This window comes from Pleurodeles waltl, chromosome 2_1, assembly GCF_031143425.1.
Source record: "Pleurodeles waltl isolate 20211129_DDA chromosome 2_1, aPleWal1.hap1.20221129, whole genome shotgun sequence".
Taxonomy (NCBI): Eukaryota; Metazoa; Chordata; class Amphibia; order Caudata; family Salamandridae; genus Pleurodeles; species Pleurodeles waltl.
In genome coordinates this window covers 619,030,586-619,049,080 of record NC_090438.1, presented here as the reverse complement: position 1 = coordinate 619,049,080, position 18,495 = coordinate 619,030,586, and the positions used below count along the sequence as shown (strand labels likewise).

The following is an 18,495-nucleotide window of genomic DNA, read 5'->3' as shown; positions in this document are numbered from 1 at the left end:
ACGATCTCTGCACCAGTTCGGCCTTTTTCGGTGCCGATGGACGGTCACCTACTTTATGGGTTGAGCCATGGCCTGTTGGCAGTGGCGTCCCCTGGGCCTTGTCTGTTTTCTTGTGTGGTGCTTGCTTCGACGTCTTACTCACGGTTTCTTCGACGTCGAATTCCTCCGAGTCAGATTCATGGATGGAGAAGGCTTCCTCTTCTTCTCCTTGTCCCTCGAACTCTCGGTGTCCTGTCGGCGTGGACGCCATCTGCAATCTTCTGGCTCGCCGGTCACGGAGCGTTTTTCGGGACCGAAACGCACGACAGGCCTCTCACGTTTCTTCCTTGTGCTCGGGCGACAGGCACAAGTTACAGACCAAATGTTGGTCTGTTTATGGATATTTATTGTGGCATTTAGGACAGAATCGGAACGGGGTCCGTTCCATCAGTGTCGATGTTACACGCGGTCGGCCGACCAGGCCCCGACGGGGGATCGAAATTACCCCGAAGGGCTACCGGAGCTCTTCACGATTCGGTGTCGATTCTATTCTAACCAGATACCGAACGAAACAATACCGACGTAGTTTTCCGAAGTTATGACTATCTTTCCGTCCCGAAACCCGGAGCGAAAAGGAACACGTCCGAACCAGATGGCGGAAAAAAAACAATCTAACATGGAGTCGACGCCCATGCGCAATGGAACAAAGGAGGAGGAGTCCCTCGGTCTCGGGACTCGAAAAGACTTCTTCGAACAAAAACAACTTGTAAAACTCCGACCCAACACCAGACGGCGGACTATGCACAACATGTGTATCTGCAGCTACACATGCCACCGAACATCAAGGTATATGACATCATTGGTGTAGCAAGGGAAAGGCAAGACATCCCCCTCCCCATCATAATCATAATCTAATAGGGGGTATGCTGCACTGGCAGGTAAAGTTGAATGGAGGATGTTTGCAATAAGTCTAACCACTGCCAATCTCTTGGGGTTCAGAGAGGCCCTGGCTTGGCAGTTCTATTTGGCTGCTCTTACTGAAGCAGGGTCAAGATTGACTTGCAAATGGCTGGTTCTAATCTGAGGTGACATGGTGGGCAAAAGAACGATAGGTTGCAATGCTCGTTGCTGCAATTTTTGTTTTTTAAATGAATGGAGATTCTGTGGACGCATCAGGAGGTATAGGATTTATGTCATAAAGTGCATGACAACAGGTTGTGCTTTTGAAATCTCAGGGCCATATCAGACAAGCTTGAGTCGAGGTTTGTTCAGGATCCGACATGGAAGGCGGAAGTAGCCAATCCACCAGGATTAGAGGAACAGACTGAATCTCAGTGAGGGGTAGATGCCTCTACCAGAGTCACTATGGCCAAGTAACAGGTCTAGAGTAAGTATACTTTGCCAAGGAAGGACCAATAAATCCACCAGAGTTGCACTAAAAAGTTGCATCACTGCCTGCTTCAAGGCCTCAGATCTGCTACGGGGTCTATGACAGCCCAGAAAACTCCAGGCGCATCGGGATAAAGTGAGGGCGCTGCTTCGTGACTGAGGACCTAAATGCAGTGCAACTGACATCTTGACCCATGGTGCTTTTTCTCTGGAGTTGGGGGCAGAATCGGATATAGTCCCACTTTGCTTTAACACGTGCATGTTGCTGTGGACTTTGAGCTGTACTTCGGGTGTAAAATGGAAATCCAGACCTCATATGTTGGTCAGTTTAGAGTGTATTTCATGGCCAAATATTTTACCTTACATAATATTAAACTCAGAGCTGTGTTAAGTGTGTCAAAGTCTTCGACAACCATTTCAGTTTTTCACTGGAGTAAAAATGACAAAGAACAATCACTGTCGACGCCAACGTTTGTCAATGTTTGCTTTGTTATGGTTTTTGCAAAACGTTATAGTTGGGGAAGCTGGCAGGCTCTCACCATAAAAAAATGCCAAAAAGCAAAAAAACCTTTGTCTCAAAAAGCACACAGTTCCATAGTACTCCTTAGCACTGAAGGGAATTACTTTGTATGAAGATGTGAACCATGTGAAAGGGCAGAACGCAGGCACTCACAGTGAAGTTAACCTTTGGCTGAAGTCAGCTACCCACAGCTCCAACGTGGAGGATGAACCGTTCATGTTTACCAACAAGGGCTTACACACCTATTCAAAATCATGATAACGAAAGTAGCAGAGGTGGCTGGGGAGGCAAGATTAGAAACTCAAAAGGAGGAGTACCACAGAAAACGTTTTGCGTCCTAATCAAGTTGACTACATTAATTTACATCCGTTCCCAGTGTATCAAACAGCACGTTTTCAGGGCAATAAAGCTACTTTTTAAAATTTCATTTGGAATTCATGTTAATGTGATGCTTCAGGCAACAATAACCACAGGTCCCAAACACATTCTGTTGGCACTACTAGCATAAAGAGAGATCATCAATTTGGTGGCAAGCAGGCTTAAGAGTAGCCGGTCACAAGTAGGTTGGTAATGAGTTGGGTGAGCGAGTTTCAGAAAACGTGAATATAGACTATTGCAACATTAAAAAAAAAAAAAAAATATATATATATATATATATATATATATATATATATATATATATATATATATATATATATATATATATATAATTAACGAGATCATTCATGTGAATGCTCTCAAGACCAGTTTCTGTAAGGAAGAAAGGTGGCAAACTGAAGAGCTAAAGTGTCAATAAGAAGGAACCACCAGGTATCAGCGCCTGGAATGGCTTTTGGGACTCACACTCCAAGGTGCTATGGTTGCCGATGTCTGAGAAAAACTGATGGAAGTTTCTGTTATGCCCAAGGCATTTGTTATAGATTAGTTGGTTCATTAAAAAAATTATTTCCACGTTATGTCCTAATTCTAATATCCAAAACAAAAGGTTATAATGTTATGTCAGCAGAATCAATTCCATTATTGTTGTTAAGGACCATCCATGCACTACTGACACAAATAGGATTAAGATGAGTTACCTTGTCAACATTTGCTCGTGTCTTAGCAGAGGTCTCCACATAGTTAACATTCCACTGCTCAGCCCTACTTTTTGCTTCTTCTATGGACACTTGCCGTTTATCTTCTAAATCCGATTTGTTACCAACTAAAAGGAACGGCACATTTTCATCCTCTTTCACTCTCAAGATCTGCTCCCTGCGTGCAAAAACAAGAAAGAAACATAAGCTCCCTCCAATACTGTGCAATAATTTAGCCTTATTATTTAATGGTGAGTGGTTAATGTTCACAAACTTCACTATAATTAACCAATTCACACAAAGACAGATGAAGAAAAAAAATACTAAAAAAACCTCCCTGCGCAAGAATATAGAAGCCTGGACACTTCCTGTGCGAACAGCCACCTATCTGAGAACGTTTGTATGATATTGCTGTTTGGACCACTATTTTCAGAGTTACCAGCTCTTTGGTGATACTCGGTTGACAATCACTGTAAATAACCAACAAAGTAATGAGCACAAGCGTTCTTACGTATCATTAAACCATAATTGTATTTGTAGCCAGTGCTTGAAATGGGCAATTACTGTCAGATAGGGTGTACTTGCACTTCCTTAGTTCAGGGAGAGTCCAAGCACTTATCAGCACTGCCGCAATACATTTTATTTAACAGCACTTGAAGAGCAAACTGGTACTCTGGATAGTGAATGCCAGCTCTTAACTTTCCATTTAAAGTACTGTTTGTAGCCACAGGTGAAACAAGTACTGATGTTAAAACGAAAGTAAAAACTTCGAGCGAGACCGCCTGAAAAAGGATACCGACACAAACTATATCCCGTGAAAGACACTTAGCACCTTGATACACTCAGGAGCTCGCTGACGGCAATCTTCAGATATCAATAGACAAAAACATAAAACAGGTGCAAAAAGATCGATCATACCAAGCCATGTCCTGTAAACCCATCTGCAAAAGATCCTTGGACAGAAGCACCGTGCTCTTTACAGTAAACTAAGCACTGAAAAAACATTCCTGCCTCACTTATCACCTGTTCCAAGGATATCTGCACATTAATCTCTCCTACAAGGAGGACAGGTTTACATCAAAATATGACAGTTATTAAACTGGCAATGTTCAGTGGTGGAAATGGCGCCACTGGACATTACCAGAGCAATCCACACCTTCAGTGGTCTCAGGCGGCCTACCTTTATGCCTCCCCACCAATGGTTTTTCTGCACACTTAACCCCTTTTGTGCAGATGACATTTCATTTTCACTTGTGAAGGAGATCACCGAGGCCACCTTGTCACCCACACTTAACATAATCTATGCTTCACAAAGACCAGGGATTTTTCAGTACCCTTAACCGGACGTGTTCTGGCATCTTAACCTCAAGATTGCCAAAACTAGCATGTTTCTAATAGGGGCTGCCTTAAAGGCGCTAAGGAGGAGTCCAAGCTTGCCCTCGCAGCAAGGGCTAAGAACCAGATGGTTTCCACTCTCAAGTAATGACACTGTGCTTGTGTTACAGCATGAGAATCCGACGTACAGGGTAAGGCAGACACACAGCAGCCCTTCCTTAGAGGCACTGCATCAAGAGAGCAAAGACCAAGCCAAAGGGCAACACCACATAAACTGCAACCAAAAGGGAAAGTTCAAGCACTAATGACAGAAACAATCCCAGCCCCAGGGTACATATCAGCAGGTGTGGTTTAACACGCAATGTAATGGGAAGACAGAAAGGGTTGCCACTGCGCCTGAGAGACTGGCCCACTACATAGGACTTCCCGAATGCGGCGGAAAAGACCTGCAATCCACATTGTTCTTAAAATTCTGATCCCATGATAATTACCCCATCTGCGAATCCCTTATCAAAAGCGTCACAAAGCAGATTTAGACTGCTCCTCACATATAGCTGAGTGCATATGCTTCGGGAAGCATGCGAGTGACGATTGTCTTTTACGATTGTTTTTATATTTGGGAACAGTTGCTTTTTACGGGGAACTTTGTCTTTTACAGGGACACATTTTTATTTCTTTATTGTGGAGCGTTTTTCCGGCAATAGTCAGAGCCCGCCCCCATCGACTATGGAATTCTAGTGGTTTGCGCGCTAGTTGTTGGTCGCAAGAGCCCACGCTCACTTGACCCAGCGCCTATTTATTCCTCCGGCATTTGACCGCGCCCGGAGGCTATGCCTGTTCTCAAGCTAATCAGGATCGTATCTCGTACTCATCTCATACCCTACGTGCACTGGCAGATGATCCCTGCCCTCACAAATAGCACCTGATGTTCTTACGGAATGGAGCTGTTAACAGTGCTGTTGGACGCCCCAATGTCCTGAAAAGGCTAAGTCCTCAGAAAAGGGCTTGCCTCCAATAGGTAAAAAGCAAGCAAGGGGCGGGTCTCTTACTAGAAACACGCTTAGCTGTGCTCTTGTGAATGCACACTCCTTGATTTGACACAAATTGGAAATTGCAGACCTCATTGAACAGCACAAATTTGACTGTCTCTTTATTACCGAAACCTGGGCAAAAAAAAGATTCAAATTCAGACTTCGTAGAAGCCACACCAGGTGCAGATCTCACCTTACCTTTCAATGGAATGGAATTTCCTCCTTAATTGATAGGTGTGAAAGGATGTATTTTAAATTATGGCGCAACAGAGTCGAATTACTTGAAGGACTTTTAATATACCGACCCCCGGGCCCTTACCTGGATTTTATACAGCATTGGCCAAATTTAGTAGAACCCCTTACTATAGCATCCAAAGCCATTATATTAGGGGATTTTAACCAGCATTTCGAGGATATTAGAAACTCTCATATTGAGGAGTTTTATGACAGCCTTAGACTGGGAGTTGAAAGTCACTTCTGCTACTCATATAGCGGGTCATTTGTTAGATGGGTTGTTTTTCTCGCACTGGAGATCAGTTAGAGTTGACTAACTTCCTGCTAAGCTGGACTGACCACTCTCTCCTCACTTTCAATTTTACTGAGGTCGATGCAGGTCAGCAATCCTGTACTAAAAGAAAATTGGTCGGATCCTGGAATCGTATCCAGAAGGAGCAGCTAGTACCTGCTTTGAAGGCAGGCTGGGCAGTTACAAATAAACTATCCCTTTCGGCTTCAGATAGTTTTAACCAGAGAATTGGTATGGCCATGGATCAACTAGCTCCACTCAAGCCTCTGGCTGCAAGTGGGAGGAAAAGACTTAGTCATCCCTGGTTTACTAGGGATCTCAAGATGCTTCAGAGAAAATACCGCCAACAAGAACGGCGATGGAAGCTCAATCCTAACCCGACAGAGAGGTATCTTAAGAGATGTTTTGAAAAAAGTATAAAGAGGCAAGCAATAAGGCTAAATCGCTATATTTTTAATCAGAAAATTAAAGAGGCACCCAATACTCCAAGAGAACTTTTTAAAGGTAGTCAGGGCTCCGACTACTCCCACTCCTCAATTGGAGTTAGAAAATTCTCATGAGTTCTGTAATAAGGTGGCGATTTAAAAAAAAAAAATAAAAAAAAAAAAGTACTACAAATTCATGCCAATTTTAAGTCTTCTGGAGAACCAGATAGTCACAGGGAAATTCTGGACAATAGCTTGGATATAGATCACCCTTTGTTAATACATTTTCGACTTTTATCTCTGGTGAAAATCAAAAAACTCATGTCAGAAATTAAATCTGGCTCTCCCAAAGATCCTTGCCCTCTTTCTGTCTTACAACCAGTTCCGGATATGGTCTCGGAAGCCCTAGCCCCTATATATCATGAGGTTCTTACCACAGGGATTTACCCCCCTGCTTGGAAGGATGCTACAGTGATTCCGTTAAAAAAAGAAACCAGATGGTACTGGACAAGATCTGAATAATTTACGCCCGCCCCATCTCTCTACACCCTCTTCAGACTAAGATCTTTGAAACACACATTAACAAGGAATTCGCTGATTTCCTAATTACTTCAAAAGAGTTAGACCCCTCCCAACATAGTTTTAGACAGGCACACAGCACTGAACAACACTTATTACCACCTCTGACACAATCCGTAGATTGGTGGATGAGGGACATGGAGCCGTATTAGTCTTGTTAGATCTATTGGCGGCCTTTGATACTATTTCACCTCAGATTACGATATCTCACCTCTATCAGGCAGGGATTAGGGACACAGCGTTAAGTACTCTTGAATCTTTTCTTAAAGATAGATCGGTTAGAGTGAATTGTAGGGACTTCACTTCCCCAGCTTACCATTTACCCTGTGGTGTCCCCCAGGGCTCTTCACTTAGCCCCACATTCTTCAATCTGTATGTAGCGTCCGTAGCTAAATTAATAAGAACCTTTGGCTTTCTGCCTACCTCCAATGAGGAAGATACACAGCTGATTATTCCATTATCTAAGAATTGGGAGCAAGTGGGAGATCGTTTCAAAAACTGTATGCAAGAGGTTAATAGGTGGATGGGCTCAAATTGGCTCAAATTAAGTAGTGCCAAGATGGACATTTTATGTTTTAGTTCTGCTAAGGGTCTGTGGAATTCTTGCTGGTGGCAGAAACATTGCAGTATTTTGCCTGCTCCTATTGTTGCCACCAAAAATCTGGGCGTTATATTTGATAATACTCTTACTTTCAATTTGCAGGTTAACCATGTCCTTAAAACGAGTTTTTAGACTCTAAGATTGCAGAAAAAAAATCTCCCCTATTTGCAGAGGGAGTGGAGAATCACGGTCATTTTGGCATTCACCATGACTAAACTGGACTACTGCAATGCTTTAAGGCTTAACTTAGTTAAATCATCCCTTAAGAAGCTCCCGCTAATTCAGAATACAGAGCTTGTTTTATACTTGACCTTCGGAGCTCGGCCTCTGCTAGTGACAGTTTGAAACAACTGCACTGGCTGCCGGTGGCGAGTCGAATTAGGTTTAAAACCCTGTGTTTGACTTATAAGGCTACACGGGGAAGGGGACCGGATTATTTATCTTCCAGACTTTGTTGGTACAGACCTAAATGTCAACTTAGATCCATGGGATCTTTTTTGATTCAGGTCCCGCGTACTTATAAAGGTAGATGGGGTGACAAGGCATTTACGTAGAAGCGGCCAGATGCTGGAATCCTCTCCCCCTGGACATAAGGAAGGAACAACATTTTATGGCTTTTAGGAGGCTTGTCAAAACTTGGTCGTTCCCATATTAATCTCCGTCTTTTCTTACTCCTCTCTTGAGCGTTTCGATGCTCCGGCCGGAACGCACTATATAAATACCAAATACATACATACATTATTGTTGCCCTTGAAATTTTAAGTACAGTGAGAGAATGCATCCTCTAGAAGAGGACAGTAAGGTATAAGAAATAGCTGAAACGGAAGACCTGTGTATCCTAGACACACAAACTAATCAAACTAATCATAGGGTCAAGGAACACTAGGGCCACTGCCCAAAGACCACCAAACAAGGAGAAGTCGAACATTCAATCTGTCATGGGCAGCCCCACCAAACGCCACTGCGAGAGAATGCCAGGCAGAGGCTACACAACCAGTTATAAGCATGGGATGCAGTTAAAACGCACTCCATTACATGTGAAATGCCCATGAAGGGTAAACACACCACTGAAAGTCCGTCAGCCTCCAAGACAACAGAACATGAACTGAAGGCAACATGTAAGGACAGCATTGGCCTAGGTCATAAATGATGGGTTTGGTAACCAAACTCCTTAAGCGAGGACAGCCACTCTGCGTGCCAATAACCCAATGATGGGCCTAAAATTCTACCATGACCGTGCACTACACATCAACAGGTCTAATACAGAGAGAGAGCAGGAAGATGCAACTGCTGCCAAAAAAAAAAAAAAAAAAAAAAAAAAAAAAAAGGGAGAAAAGGAAAAAATAAATAAATAATAATCAGACGTTAAAGGGGCTTGCTTAAACAGAAAAAAATAGGATCACACAGCACCAATAGAATAAAGGTGCAATAGCTTCCATCAAGCACACAGGTCATTGCCAAACAGAACCCCTGTAAAAAAACAGGGACAAAAACAGAGGAAACATTATTGTTGATTTTGAGACTGAAAGTGGTCCAAAAAAAAAAAAAAAAAATATTGTAAATGGCAATTTAACTCAGAAGCAATGACCCACCACAACAGGTGGCGATGGGCACCGAGCAATACTAATAAGGAAGTCACACCATCCTTAAGCACTTCTGCCTGCGGCTGAACAAGGGCGAACTCCTTCCACCTTTCTTTCTTGCTGGAAAAATGCAGAAGTCAACGCCCTACTGAAGAAACAAACAGCAGACCCTACCACCCTCTGTAGCTACAGACCCATCTTGCGCCTGCCTTTCCCAGCTAAAAACTCATGGAGAAATCCATCAATACCCAATACCCAACTCACATATTACCTAGAACTCTATCAAATCCTAGAGAGCTCTCAATATGGCTTTCACACCAACCACAGAACAGAAACATCCTTCATTTCGGCCATCGCTGACAGCAGAAGCATCCTAGACCGAGGCGAAACAGCTGCACTCATCCTCCTCGACCTCTCTGCAGCTTCTGATATGGTCTCCCACAAATCACTCATCAGAAACCTTCAGCACTTGGGTATCTGCCGACCGGCCCTCAAGTGGATATCCTTCCTCATCACGGACAGAACTCAACAAGTTAGACAAGACTTCCACCCTACACCTCAGAACCTAAGAAACTCATATGCAGAGTCCCTCAAGGATCATCACTCAACTCAACGCACTTCAACGTTTACATGACACCCTCATGGACAGCGTCGAAGCCCACAGCATCAACATAATATCCTATGCCAACAACACAGCACACACTCTCTCTTACTGACTAAACCATCACTGCCAGAAGCCAACTTCCCAAATGCACGAGCAACGTCGCTGCTTGGATGAAAAACAACTACCTCCAGTTTAACAGACAAAACCGAAGTCCTTATCCTTGGCGCCAACCACTTCCCTGGGACACCTCTTGGTGGCCCTACGAACCTGGCCCTCCAGCCATCCCTGCGGACCATACCAAGAACCTCTAGGTCATCCAAGACACCAACCTCTCCATGAGCAGACAGATCAATGCGGTTGCCTCATCATGCTTCCACAACCTGTGAAAGCCACGCAAGATTTTCAAGAGGATCCCACAACTCCAGACAAACAGTCACCCAAGCTCCCATCACAAGCAGACTTAACTACAGAAACACACTCTACTTCGGAATCCCATGTTCTATGCAGACTCCAAACCATCCAGAATGTCACCATCAGACTTGTCCTGAACATCCCGCGAAATAACCACCTCGCTCCACAACTCAACAATCTCCACTGACTCCCATTCCAGGAAATATGTAAGTTCAAGATACTGACATACATCTAATAAGCTTGACAACACCAGAACAACGTACCTCAACCATCGCCTCAGCTTTCTATCAACTCACAGGACACCTTCGATCTGCATCTCTGGCGAAAGCACACATCCTTTGCATCAAGAAGACCAAAAGTGAAGGATGCTCCTCATATCTCACAGCCCAGACCTGGAACGACCTCCCAACACCTCAGCCTGTGGATACCCTTACGGAAGATTAGCCACGATCTACAAATCCACATAATACAACAAAACAAGTAGATCCTGCTCTCTCTTTTCAATTATTATTTTTTCTTCTTCTTTTAACAGTGACTTAGTGTAACTTACTGGGTGATCAATCATTACCTTTTGTTCCGTTAGTCAGATTTGTATTCTGTGTATATTCTCTTGTATGCGGTATCCCAGTAGTAGTGAATAAACTGATTGAGCAGAAATGATAGTGTACGAAGGTTCCAGAGCCTTGCTGCCAGATAGGCAAAGGAAAACCCCTGGCATGGGTCAGAAGGATGCATGGCGTGTGAGCCAGAAAGAGATACGACGAACAGAGAAGTCTAGAGTTAAGACACTTTCAAGCAAGTAGTTGAGGCCTGTTTTGCAGGTCTTTGAAAATGTGACTTAATCTGAAAGGATAATTTTTAGGTCTTGCTTGTGACAGGGCATGCACTCTTGCGATGAGAGAACTTGCCTATAATAAGGGGCTTGCAGCCCAGCGACCCCTTGCTTAACATTCGTTGGCTACAATGTCACTCTTATTTGCTGCCTTCTATTTGGCCAGCACATGCTGGGTTTACCATCTCTTATTTCGGTTGGAGCATGAACCAAGTAGTGATTGCTTCAGCTTGAATGTTGACTGTCCACTGACTGCACTGTGATTGAGGCACTACTTTTGTTTTTTCTTCCTCATCATCTTTAACATCTTGCCATTTGCAACTATGTTTTAATATGCAACACGCACAAAGAAGCCCCTTTCCCTTTTGAAATGGATATAGTATTTTGTTAGATGTTATCTGCTTACAAATGTGTAACTGCTTTCTAGATGCCATAAGATATTTTGCCAAATATATTTTATTTTTCCACACATGGGGAGATGAAAGATTTGCTCAAAATCACTGAATCTGAGGCTAGCGAAGCATGTTTAAGAACGGAGATTCACTTTTCCATTGAGAACTCTTTGTCAATGATAACCACATTTTTGGCAGCTTCCTCCAGCATAGGTATAGGACCCAGTTCTTGGGACTTCCATTCTCTGGACCAGTAGGCATTGTTTCTGGAAAATAGGAGCATCTTTGCCTGTGTTTAGCTTGAAACAATTTCCTTGCATTTACCCAGCAACTTCTTGCTTACATATTTTAAAGCTGGATTAGGTGGTGTAGGTATTGTCAGATAAAGGCTTCACCACTTCAAAACCTCAGTATCTGGTAACAACCGCTATTTAGGGGGCAGCTAAGAGCCTTGAGGGACACCAGCAACCTTCTCAGTATGACATTGGAAATGGAGCAAGACAGACTTGCTGGACATAATCAGTGAGAAAATATGTTAGCTAGAGAAGACAAATAGGCAGATCACGAAATGATGCAGAAGTTTCTGCAGCACAACCTGTGACACTGTTCCCGAAAGCTGCTGAGAGGTACAACAGGATCAGGGCTGCATATGTTCCTTGATCGAGGATGCAAATGTTATCCATAGTGGCAATAAGAAGTTTTTGTGGTGAAAGTGGCGGTTTATAATAAGATTGATAATTGTTTATGCTGTACCATCTGATGTATGGATGAGCGTATTGTGCTTTTTGTTTGTTTCAATCCAGTTTTGGTTGTGTAGCTTATCTCACTTTAACTATAGAGTGGCCATAGAAGTGTTTCTCCTGCCTAGCGAAGCAGATCTCTTTTCTTACATGTATTTTTGTAATAATTATCATAAACAAAAATAATGTTTTTACAACTGATTTAAGTAAAACTATTTTCTATAATTGGGTCTCTCGCTTAATTTTATGATCAACAATTGATAATCATTACTTAACATGCTATTCACCTTCTCAACTGTCAGAATTCTGAATTGAAGAACATATTTTTGAATTGTATGAGAGAGTCATGTGTAATAACGTCTGGAGGAATTTCACTACAAAAACCTTTAAAGTATTTTTGTTAATTTATTTGTTAACTCTGGATAACAAACGTTCTCTGAAATGTAATTAAGAGGCTTTGGGTTAACTTTTTAGGTTCAAGTTAAAACAACCTGTAACACACTGACCCTGTTGTTGTGGAGGCCTCAATGGTTTCTTCAGCACCGAGCCAAAGCTGGGTGTTGCGTCTGAAGGTGGTGGTTGGTGCCAACTATTGCCCGAAGGCAGTGGTGGCCTGGCAGAAGGTCTCGGAGGCTCCAGATCGGCAGGACGATCCTTATGCTGGATCTGCTTGATATGCAAGTGGTTTTTGAGAACACTACCAGCAGAGGGAATGGACTGTGAAGACCAAACAGAACACCGTGATGGATTGGAACCAGAGCACGATAGCACATGAACAAACCAAACCAGAAAATCTAAAGATGGAGCTGATGACCTTGTTCATTAACAGCAAGAGGAGTCACACTATCTCGTGACTCAAAAGACTTCTTCGAAGAAAAGCAACTTGTACATATCCGAGCCCTACACTAGAAGACAGAGCATGTGCATCTACAGCCACACGTGCGTTGAATGTGACTTTCTTTAGAATTCAACGTGCACTTCATTTACATGCAGAAGCGTTTCTCCTTAGTAAATCAGACTTAGCGGTACATTTAGAAGGGTTTTTTTCATATGATAGTTTTGAAACAGGGGCTTAGGAACAGTCATGCCTCCACTCCACCCTGACAACTAGGCCAATGGTTAATCAAGAGGCAAGTTAGTTGTTATGTGCACTCTCTGAATGGCCAACACTATAGCTAATTTAATCAAACACAAGAGAAGGTTGCGTGCAACAGACATCCTGAACTTGTGTATCTCAAGGTGCTTTCATAAGTGAGAAAGAAGTAAAAGGAGACAAAGTAAAAAAAAAAACAAAAAAAAACAAAAAACAATTGGTCATGTGGGGAAGCTCGAATTGATCTCAGGTCCTCTAGTTTCACATTGTGCAATTTATCCATTAGATGGCTTTGTCTTTCCCTCTCTTGTTATACATCACAAGTTAATGCTTTATCTTTGATTCTTGAAGCAGGAGGTTAGAGCTTGGGTGGCAGTCAGAAGCTACATGAAGGTTCTGATTGTTTTGAGCTGGAGGGTCCAAAAGAATCTCATGCTGCTCATCCAGGCACTTGGCGCACCCACCGCTACCATATAATGCCTATAAAGTGGACAAAAGCGTAGGAAGGATATGATCAGTCTATCAAACAATATTGAAGGACTCCTTGTTTTAAGACTCATAACTTTCTTACTACACCATATTTTAGTGAGCAGACTATGAGACTGTGTTCTCACCTCCCTGGATAAAAATCAAATAATGTTGGGTTAAAGTCCTGTTTTCCTCTCAAATACTTACTACCAGTGTTTGGTTTGATTAAAATAATAATAATAATAAAAATAAACACAGATAGGAAAAGAGTGGAGAAATAAGTTATCAATGTGATTATCCAAGAACGCACAATTTGTCATAAGGGCTGCTGAGATTAATAAAACAAAACATGCCTTCTGGTTTTATAGTTTCTAGGCAACAAATGTGATGTATGTGGTTCTGATGGTGGGATTTAGGGACTACTCTCACCAAAGAAATCTCACTGTACTGTGGAACCGGCTCACACTTTAAATACAGAGCTCACAACCAGCATATTTTGTCAAAGTAGTAATGTCAAGTCTCCTACTACAATGGCTAAAATGTTTCTGCTGTCCCATGTCTAGTGGTGGAGACTGGGCATTTGTGTCTGCCCACCTAAGTGAATTACACACCTTGTTGGCTGGGTATTTGTAATAAGAGCTCTGACAAGGCTGGCTCAGACTGCTATGAACAAAATTGTTTTCAGCATTCTGTAGTTGTGGCACAGGGGGAGAAGACGGGGATCATTCATTGTCACTTTGCACTAAAATGCACTTTAGTGATTTTGCAGCACAACATGGTGTCTAGCACAGACAGATGTCTCCCTGTGGGTCAGAAATCGGTGTAGAGACACGAGTAATGGTTGGGCTGAGGCAGGCGTAATAGGTGTGGCCCCAGGGTTTGTAGTGGAAATGTGGATCAGCGTTGGTAAAGAACTGGAAAAGGACAAAGCATGAGCTGCTGCCAGGGAAGGATCTGCTGGTGGAAATGCGACTGGTGGCCCAAAGCGGATCCAGAAGGATGCAGGCATCTCCTGCAGCATGTCCTTTTCAAGGATGATATCCGCTACAGGGTCCACAACAGCCCAAGGAACTTGAGGCATGCTGGGACTAACTCAGAATTAGCCAACGAAGTCAGGTCCCTGGAGTTATGAGAGATGGCCTTCCTCCTCCTGTACCTCGGTACCCTATATGACACTCCTTAACAAGTTTTATTTTTCTTGAAGGTCTGAACATTAGACAAGCAGGTGAAACTTAAGTGCTGCCTATCCTTTCAACACCACCTCTACCAAAAGAAAAACAATTTTGCGATAATACTCGTACAGAGACACAGAAACTGAAAGACCTAGAGACTATATAAAAAAAAAAAAAAAAAAAAAGATAAAAACCACCTACCGTCAAATCTTTTTTTGTTTTTAAAAACAAGACCACATACTAAGATCTTGCGCTAATACATCATCACAAAAGGAATATGCTAATCATCCTGTAAGCATTTGTTTGTGGCATGTAGTGCTATAGATTCAAATGCTCTGCATTCTCCTGCCATCTAGTGTAGGGTCCGAAGTTATGCAAGTTGTTTTTCTTCGAAGAAGTCTCTCTGTGATAATGTGCATAGGCAACAACTTCACTTTTAAGACTGTTTTCCTGCAGGCGTGTGATAAAGGACTGTAGAGCAGGTGTAAGTAATAACATGACCATGCTAAATATATACAGTGAAAAACTGCATCACCCACAGATTTCCAAGGAGGAGGATGGACGCATGTGAACCTACAGCACTACATGCCATGAACAGATGCTTAAATAGTAAGTAACAGTCAGTTCGAGGAATATGTGGCTGTAGATGCGTATGGTCTGATTAGACTGTAAAGCAGTACCCTTCAGAAGCGGTGGCTAACCTGTGGGTGTTGCAGTGGTGTGGAAAAGGGTACAAGGCACTGCCTGACCTACTCTGGCTTGTTGGTGTGCTAAAAATATACACACATTAATGTTTAGTGAAGGTGTCTGGTGTGGACCAAGTAGCTGCCTCACATATGTCCGCTATGGGGATGTTTCCTGGAAAGACCATAGTTGCTTCCTGTTTTTGAGTAGAGTGCTCTGTGAGGAACAGGTAAAGGTCTCTTAGCCTTAGCATATCAAGTCTGAATGCACTTTACTGCCCATCTGGCTAAACATGATTTGGATATAGGGTTGCCTTTGTGTGGGGGGTGAAAAAGCAACAAAAAGTTGCTTTGATTTTCTAAAAGTTTTAGTTCGATCAATATAGAAAATAAGTGCTCTTTAAACATCCAATGTGTGAAGAGCCCTTTCTGCACCAGAATCTGGTTGTGGGAAAAAGACTGCCAATTCAATGGATTGATTGAGGCGAAATTGAAACTCTACTTTAGGACGGAATTTGGGATTGGGGCTAAGAACCACCCTGTCTCTATGTAGTTGGAATAATGGTTCTTATAAGGCTAAAGCCTGGAGATCACGGACACGAAGTGAAGTGATGGCAACCAAAAATGCCATCTTCCATGAAAGAAATTAAAGTGGGCATGGTTGCAGAAGTTTAAATGGGGGCCCCATGAGTCTAGTGAGGATGATATTGAGGTTCCAGGAAGGTGTGGTGGGAATCTGTGGTGGAATAACTCGTTTGAGCCCCTCCATCAAGGACTCTCATGTGGCACTACAGAGATGTCTAGTAATGTTGTGAACCAGGATTGACAATCCGAGGTGGGATCATTGTACGAGAATTGTGCCCAAGCTTCCGAACAGAAATGGAAGGAGTGCAGGCAAATATCCCTTACCAACTCATCCATAGTGTGTGGCCCTTGAATAGTGGCTGTGCAAACCTGGAGGCCAATTCTGGACATTTTGCGTTTTCTGAAGCCGTGAAGAGATTTATTTGAGAAAACCCCATCTATGAAAGTCCCCTAGGGTCCAGCGACCTCTGAAGCCTCAGAGGACTACCCTGTATCCAAAAGGACCAAGAAGCTCCAGAGGACAGCGGCCCTGTTCACCAAAACTGCAACTTTGCAACACAGAAGCAACTTTTAAAGACCACACGTTTCCCGGAAGCGTGAGACTCTCCACTCTCCACTCTGCACCCGACGCCCCCGGCTCGACCTGCGGAAAACTAACACCACAGGGAGGACTCGACTGCTAGCCCGTGAGTAGCCAGAGTTGACCCCCCCCCTGGGCCCTCACAGCGACGCCTGCAGAGGGAATCCAGAGGCTCCCCCTGACTGCGACTGCCTGCTTCAAGGAACCCGATGCCTGGAAAAGATACTGCACCCACAGCCCCCAGGACCTGAAGGAACCGAACTCCAGTGCAGAAGCGACCCTCTTCCTAGTCCAGGTGGTGGCTACCCTGAGGAGCCCCACCCGTGCCTGCATCGCTGAAGAGACCCCCGGGTCTCCCCATTGAATCCTATTGAAAACCCGACACCTGTTTGCACTCTGCACCTGGCTGCCCCTGTGCCGCTGAGGGTGTACTTTCTGTGCTTACTTGTGTCCCCTCCGGGGGCCCTAGAAACCCCCCCCGGTCTGCTCTCCTAAGTCGCGGGTACTTACCTGCTGGCAGATTGGAACCGGGGCACCCCTATTTCCATTGAAGCCTATGTGTTTTGGGCACCACTTTGACCTCTGCACCTGACCTTCCCTGAGCTGCTGATGTGGTAACTTTGGGGTTGCCTTGAACCCCCAACAGTGGGCTACCTTGGACCCAACTTTGAACCCTGTAAGTGTTTTACTTACCTGTGAACTTAACTATTACTTACCTCCCCCAGGAACTGTTGATTTTTTGCCCTAAATGCCCACTTTTAGAATAGCTTATTGCCATTTTTGCTAAAACTGTACATGCTATTGTGATAATTCAAAGTTCCTAAGATAACTGAGTGAAATACCTTTTTTTGTATTGTTTCTAAATCTTGAACCTGTGGTTCTTAAAATAAACTAAGAAAATATATTTTTCTATATAAAAACCTATTTGCCTGGAATTGTCTGAGTGTGTGTTCCTCATTTATTGCCTGTGTGTGTACAACAAATGCTTAACACTACCCTCTGATAAGCCTACTGCTCGACCACACTACCACAAAATAGAGCATTAGAATTCTCTTTTTGCCACTATCTTACCTCTAAGGGAAACCCTTGGACTCTGTGCACACTATTTCTTACTTTGAAATAGTACATACAGAGCCAACTTCCTACAGTGTGGTTCTCAGGTGTGGAGTCCACCTGAGGGCCAAAAAAAAAAAAAAAAAAAAAAAAAAAAAAAAAAAAAAAAAAAAAAAAGGGTCCTTTACGAAGGGCATATTTAACAAAGCTTGTTGAACCTCTGGTTTGAACCCAAAGATTCAGGGCCAGGTGTGACGTCTAACAGAATGCTTGCATCTGCCTCCCCCCCCCCCCCCCCCCTTGCTGCAGTGTCAGCAGCATCCAGTGTGCACCATATGGCGATAGGTTTTCCCTTTAAAACTAACTGCTGCCTGCGTTTATGATTCTCTGGGCGATACAGGAGTAGTTCTTCCATCTTGACCCAGTTGGGGGGTGGGGAGATCAGGGGGGGTGTCTAAAAAATACATGGAGCTCGGTTTCCAAGTCTTTGGCTCTGACGTTTTCAGCTTCTAGGTAGAAGGTGTGCTCAGTGTCAAGGTAGTTGAACTTGAGTGCTAGCTCAGCACTGAAGGTTGAGACATGCCAACTGCTATTCTTGCTTTGACAAACTCGGAGCAGTAGGTTTCAGTTTGAATTGTGCTCTCAGTGCCAAGCCAGAGGACAGGGCACTTACAGCAGTTTTACAGTGCCAACCATGGCTGGACAGCAATGGTAGACTAGGGACCTCAAATTCTGAGACCAGAAGTACTGAATGTTTTTTGTCAGCTTGGGCTGGAGGGCAGAGGCAGGGGGTACCATACTCACAGGTTAAGCTGGTGCAATGTCCTCCATTTCAAAGTCA

The 18,495-nt window shown here is 43.5% G+C and overlaps 1 protein-coding gene across 1 annotated transcript in view; it reads right to left on the bottom strand.

Annotated features, from left to right (window-relative positions):
- The window catches only part of RALA (RAS like proto-oncogene A), a 100,246-nt gene that overhangs the window by 31,233 nt on the left and 50,518 nt on the right, over window positions 1-18,495 (bottom strand). The window contains exon 4 of the mRNA XM_069215859.1: window positions 2,965-3,139. Within this exon, the coding sequence (XP_069071960.1) occupies window positions 2,965-3,139 (175 nt within the window). The remainder of the gene's footprint in view (window positions 1-2,964; window positions 3,140-18,495) is intronic.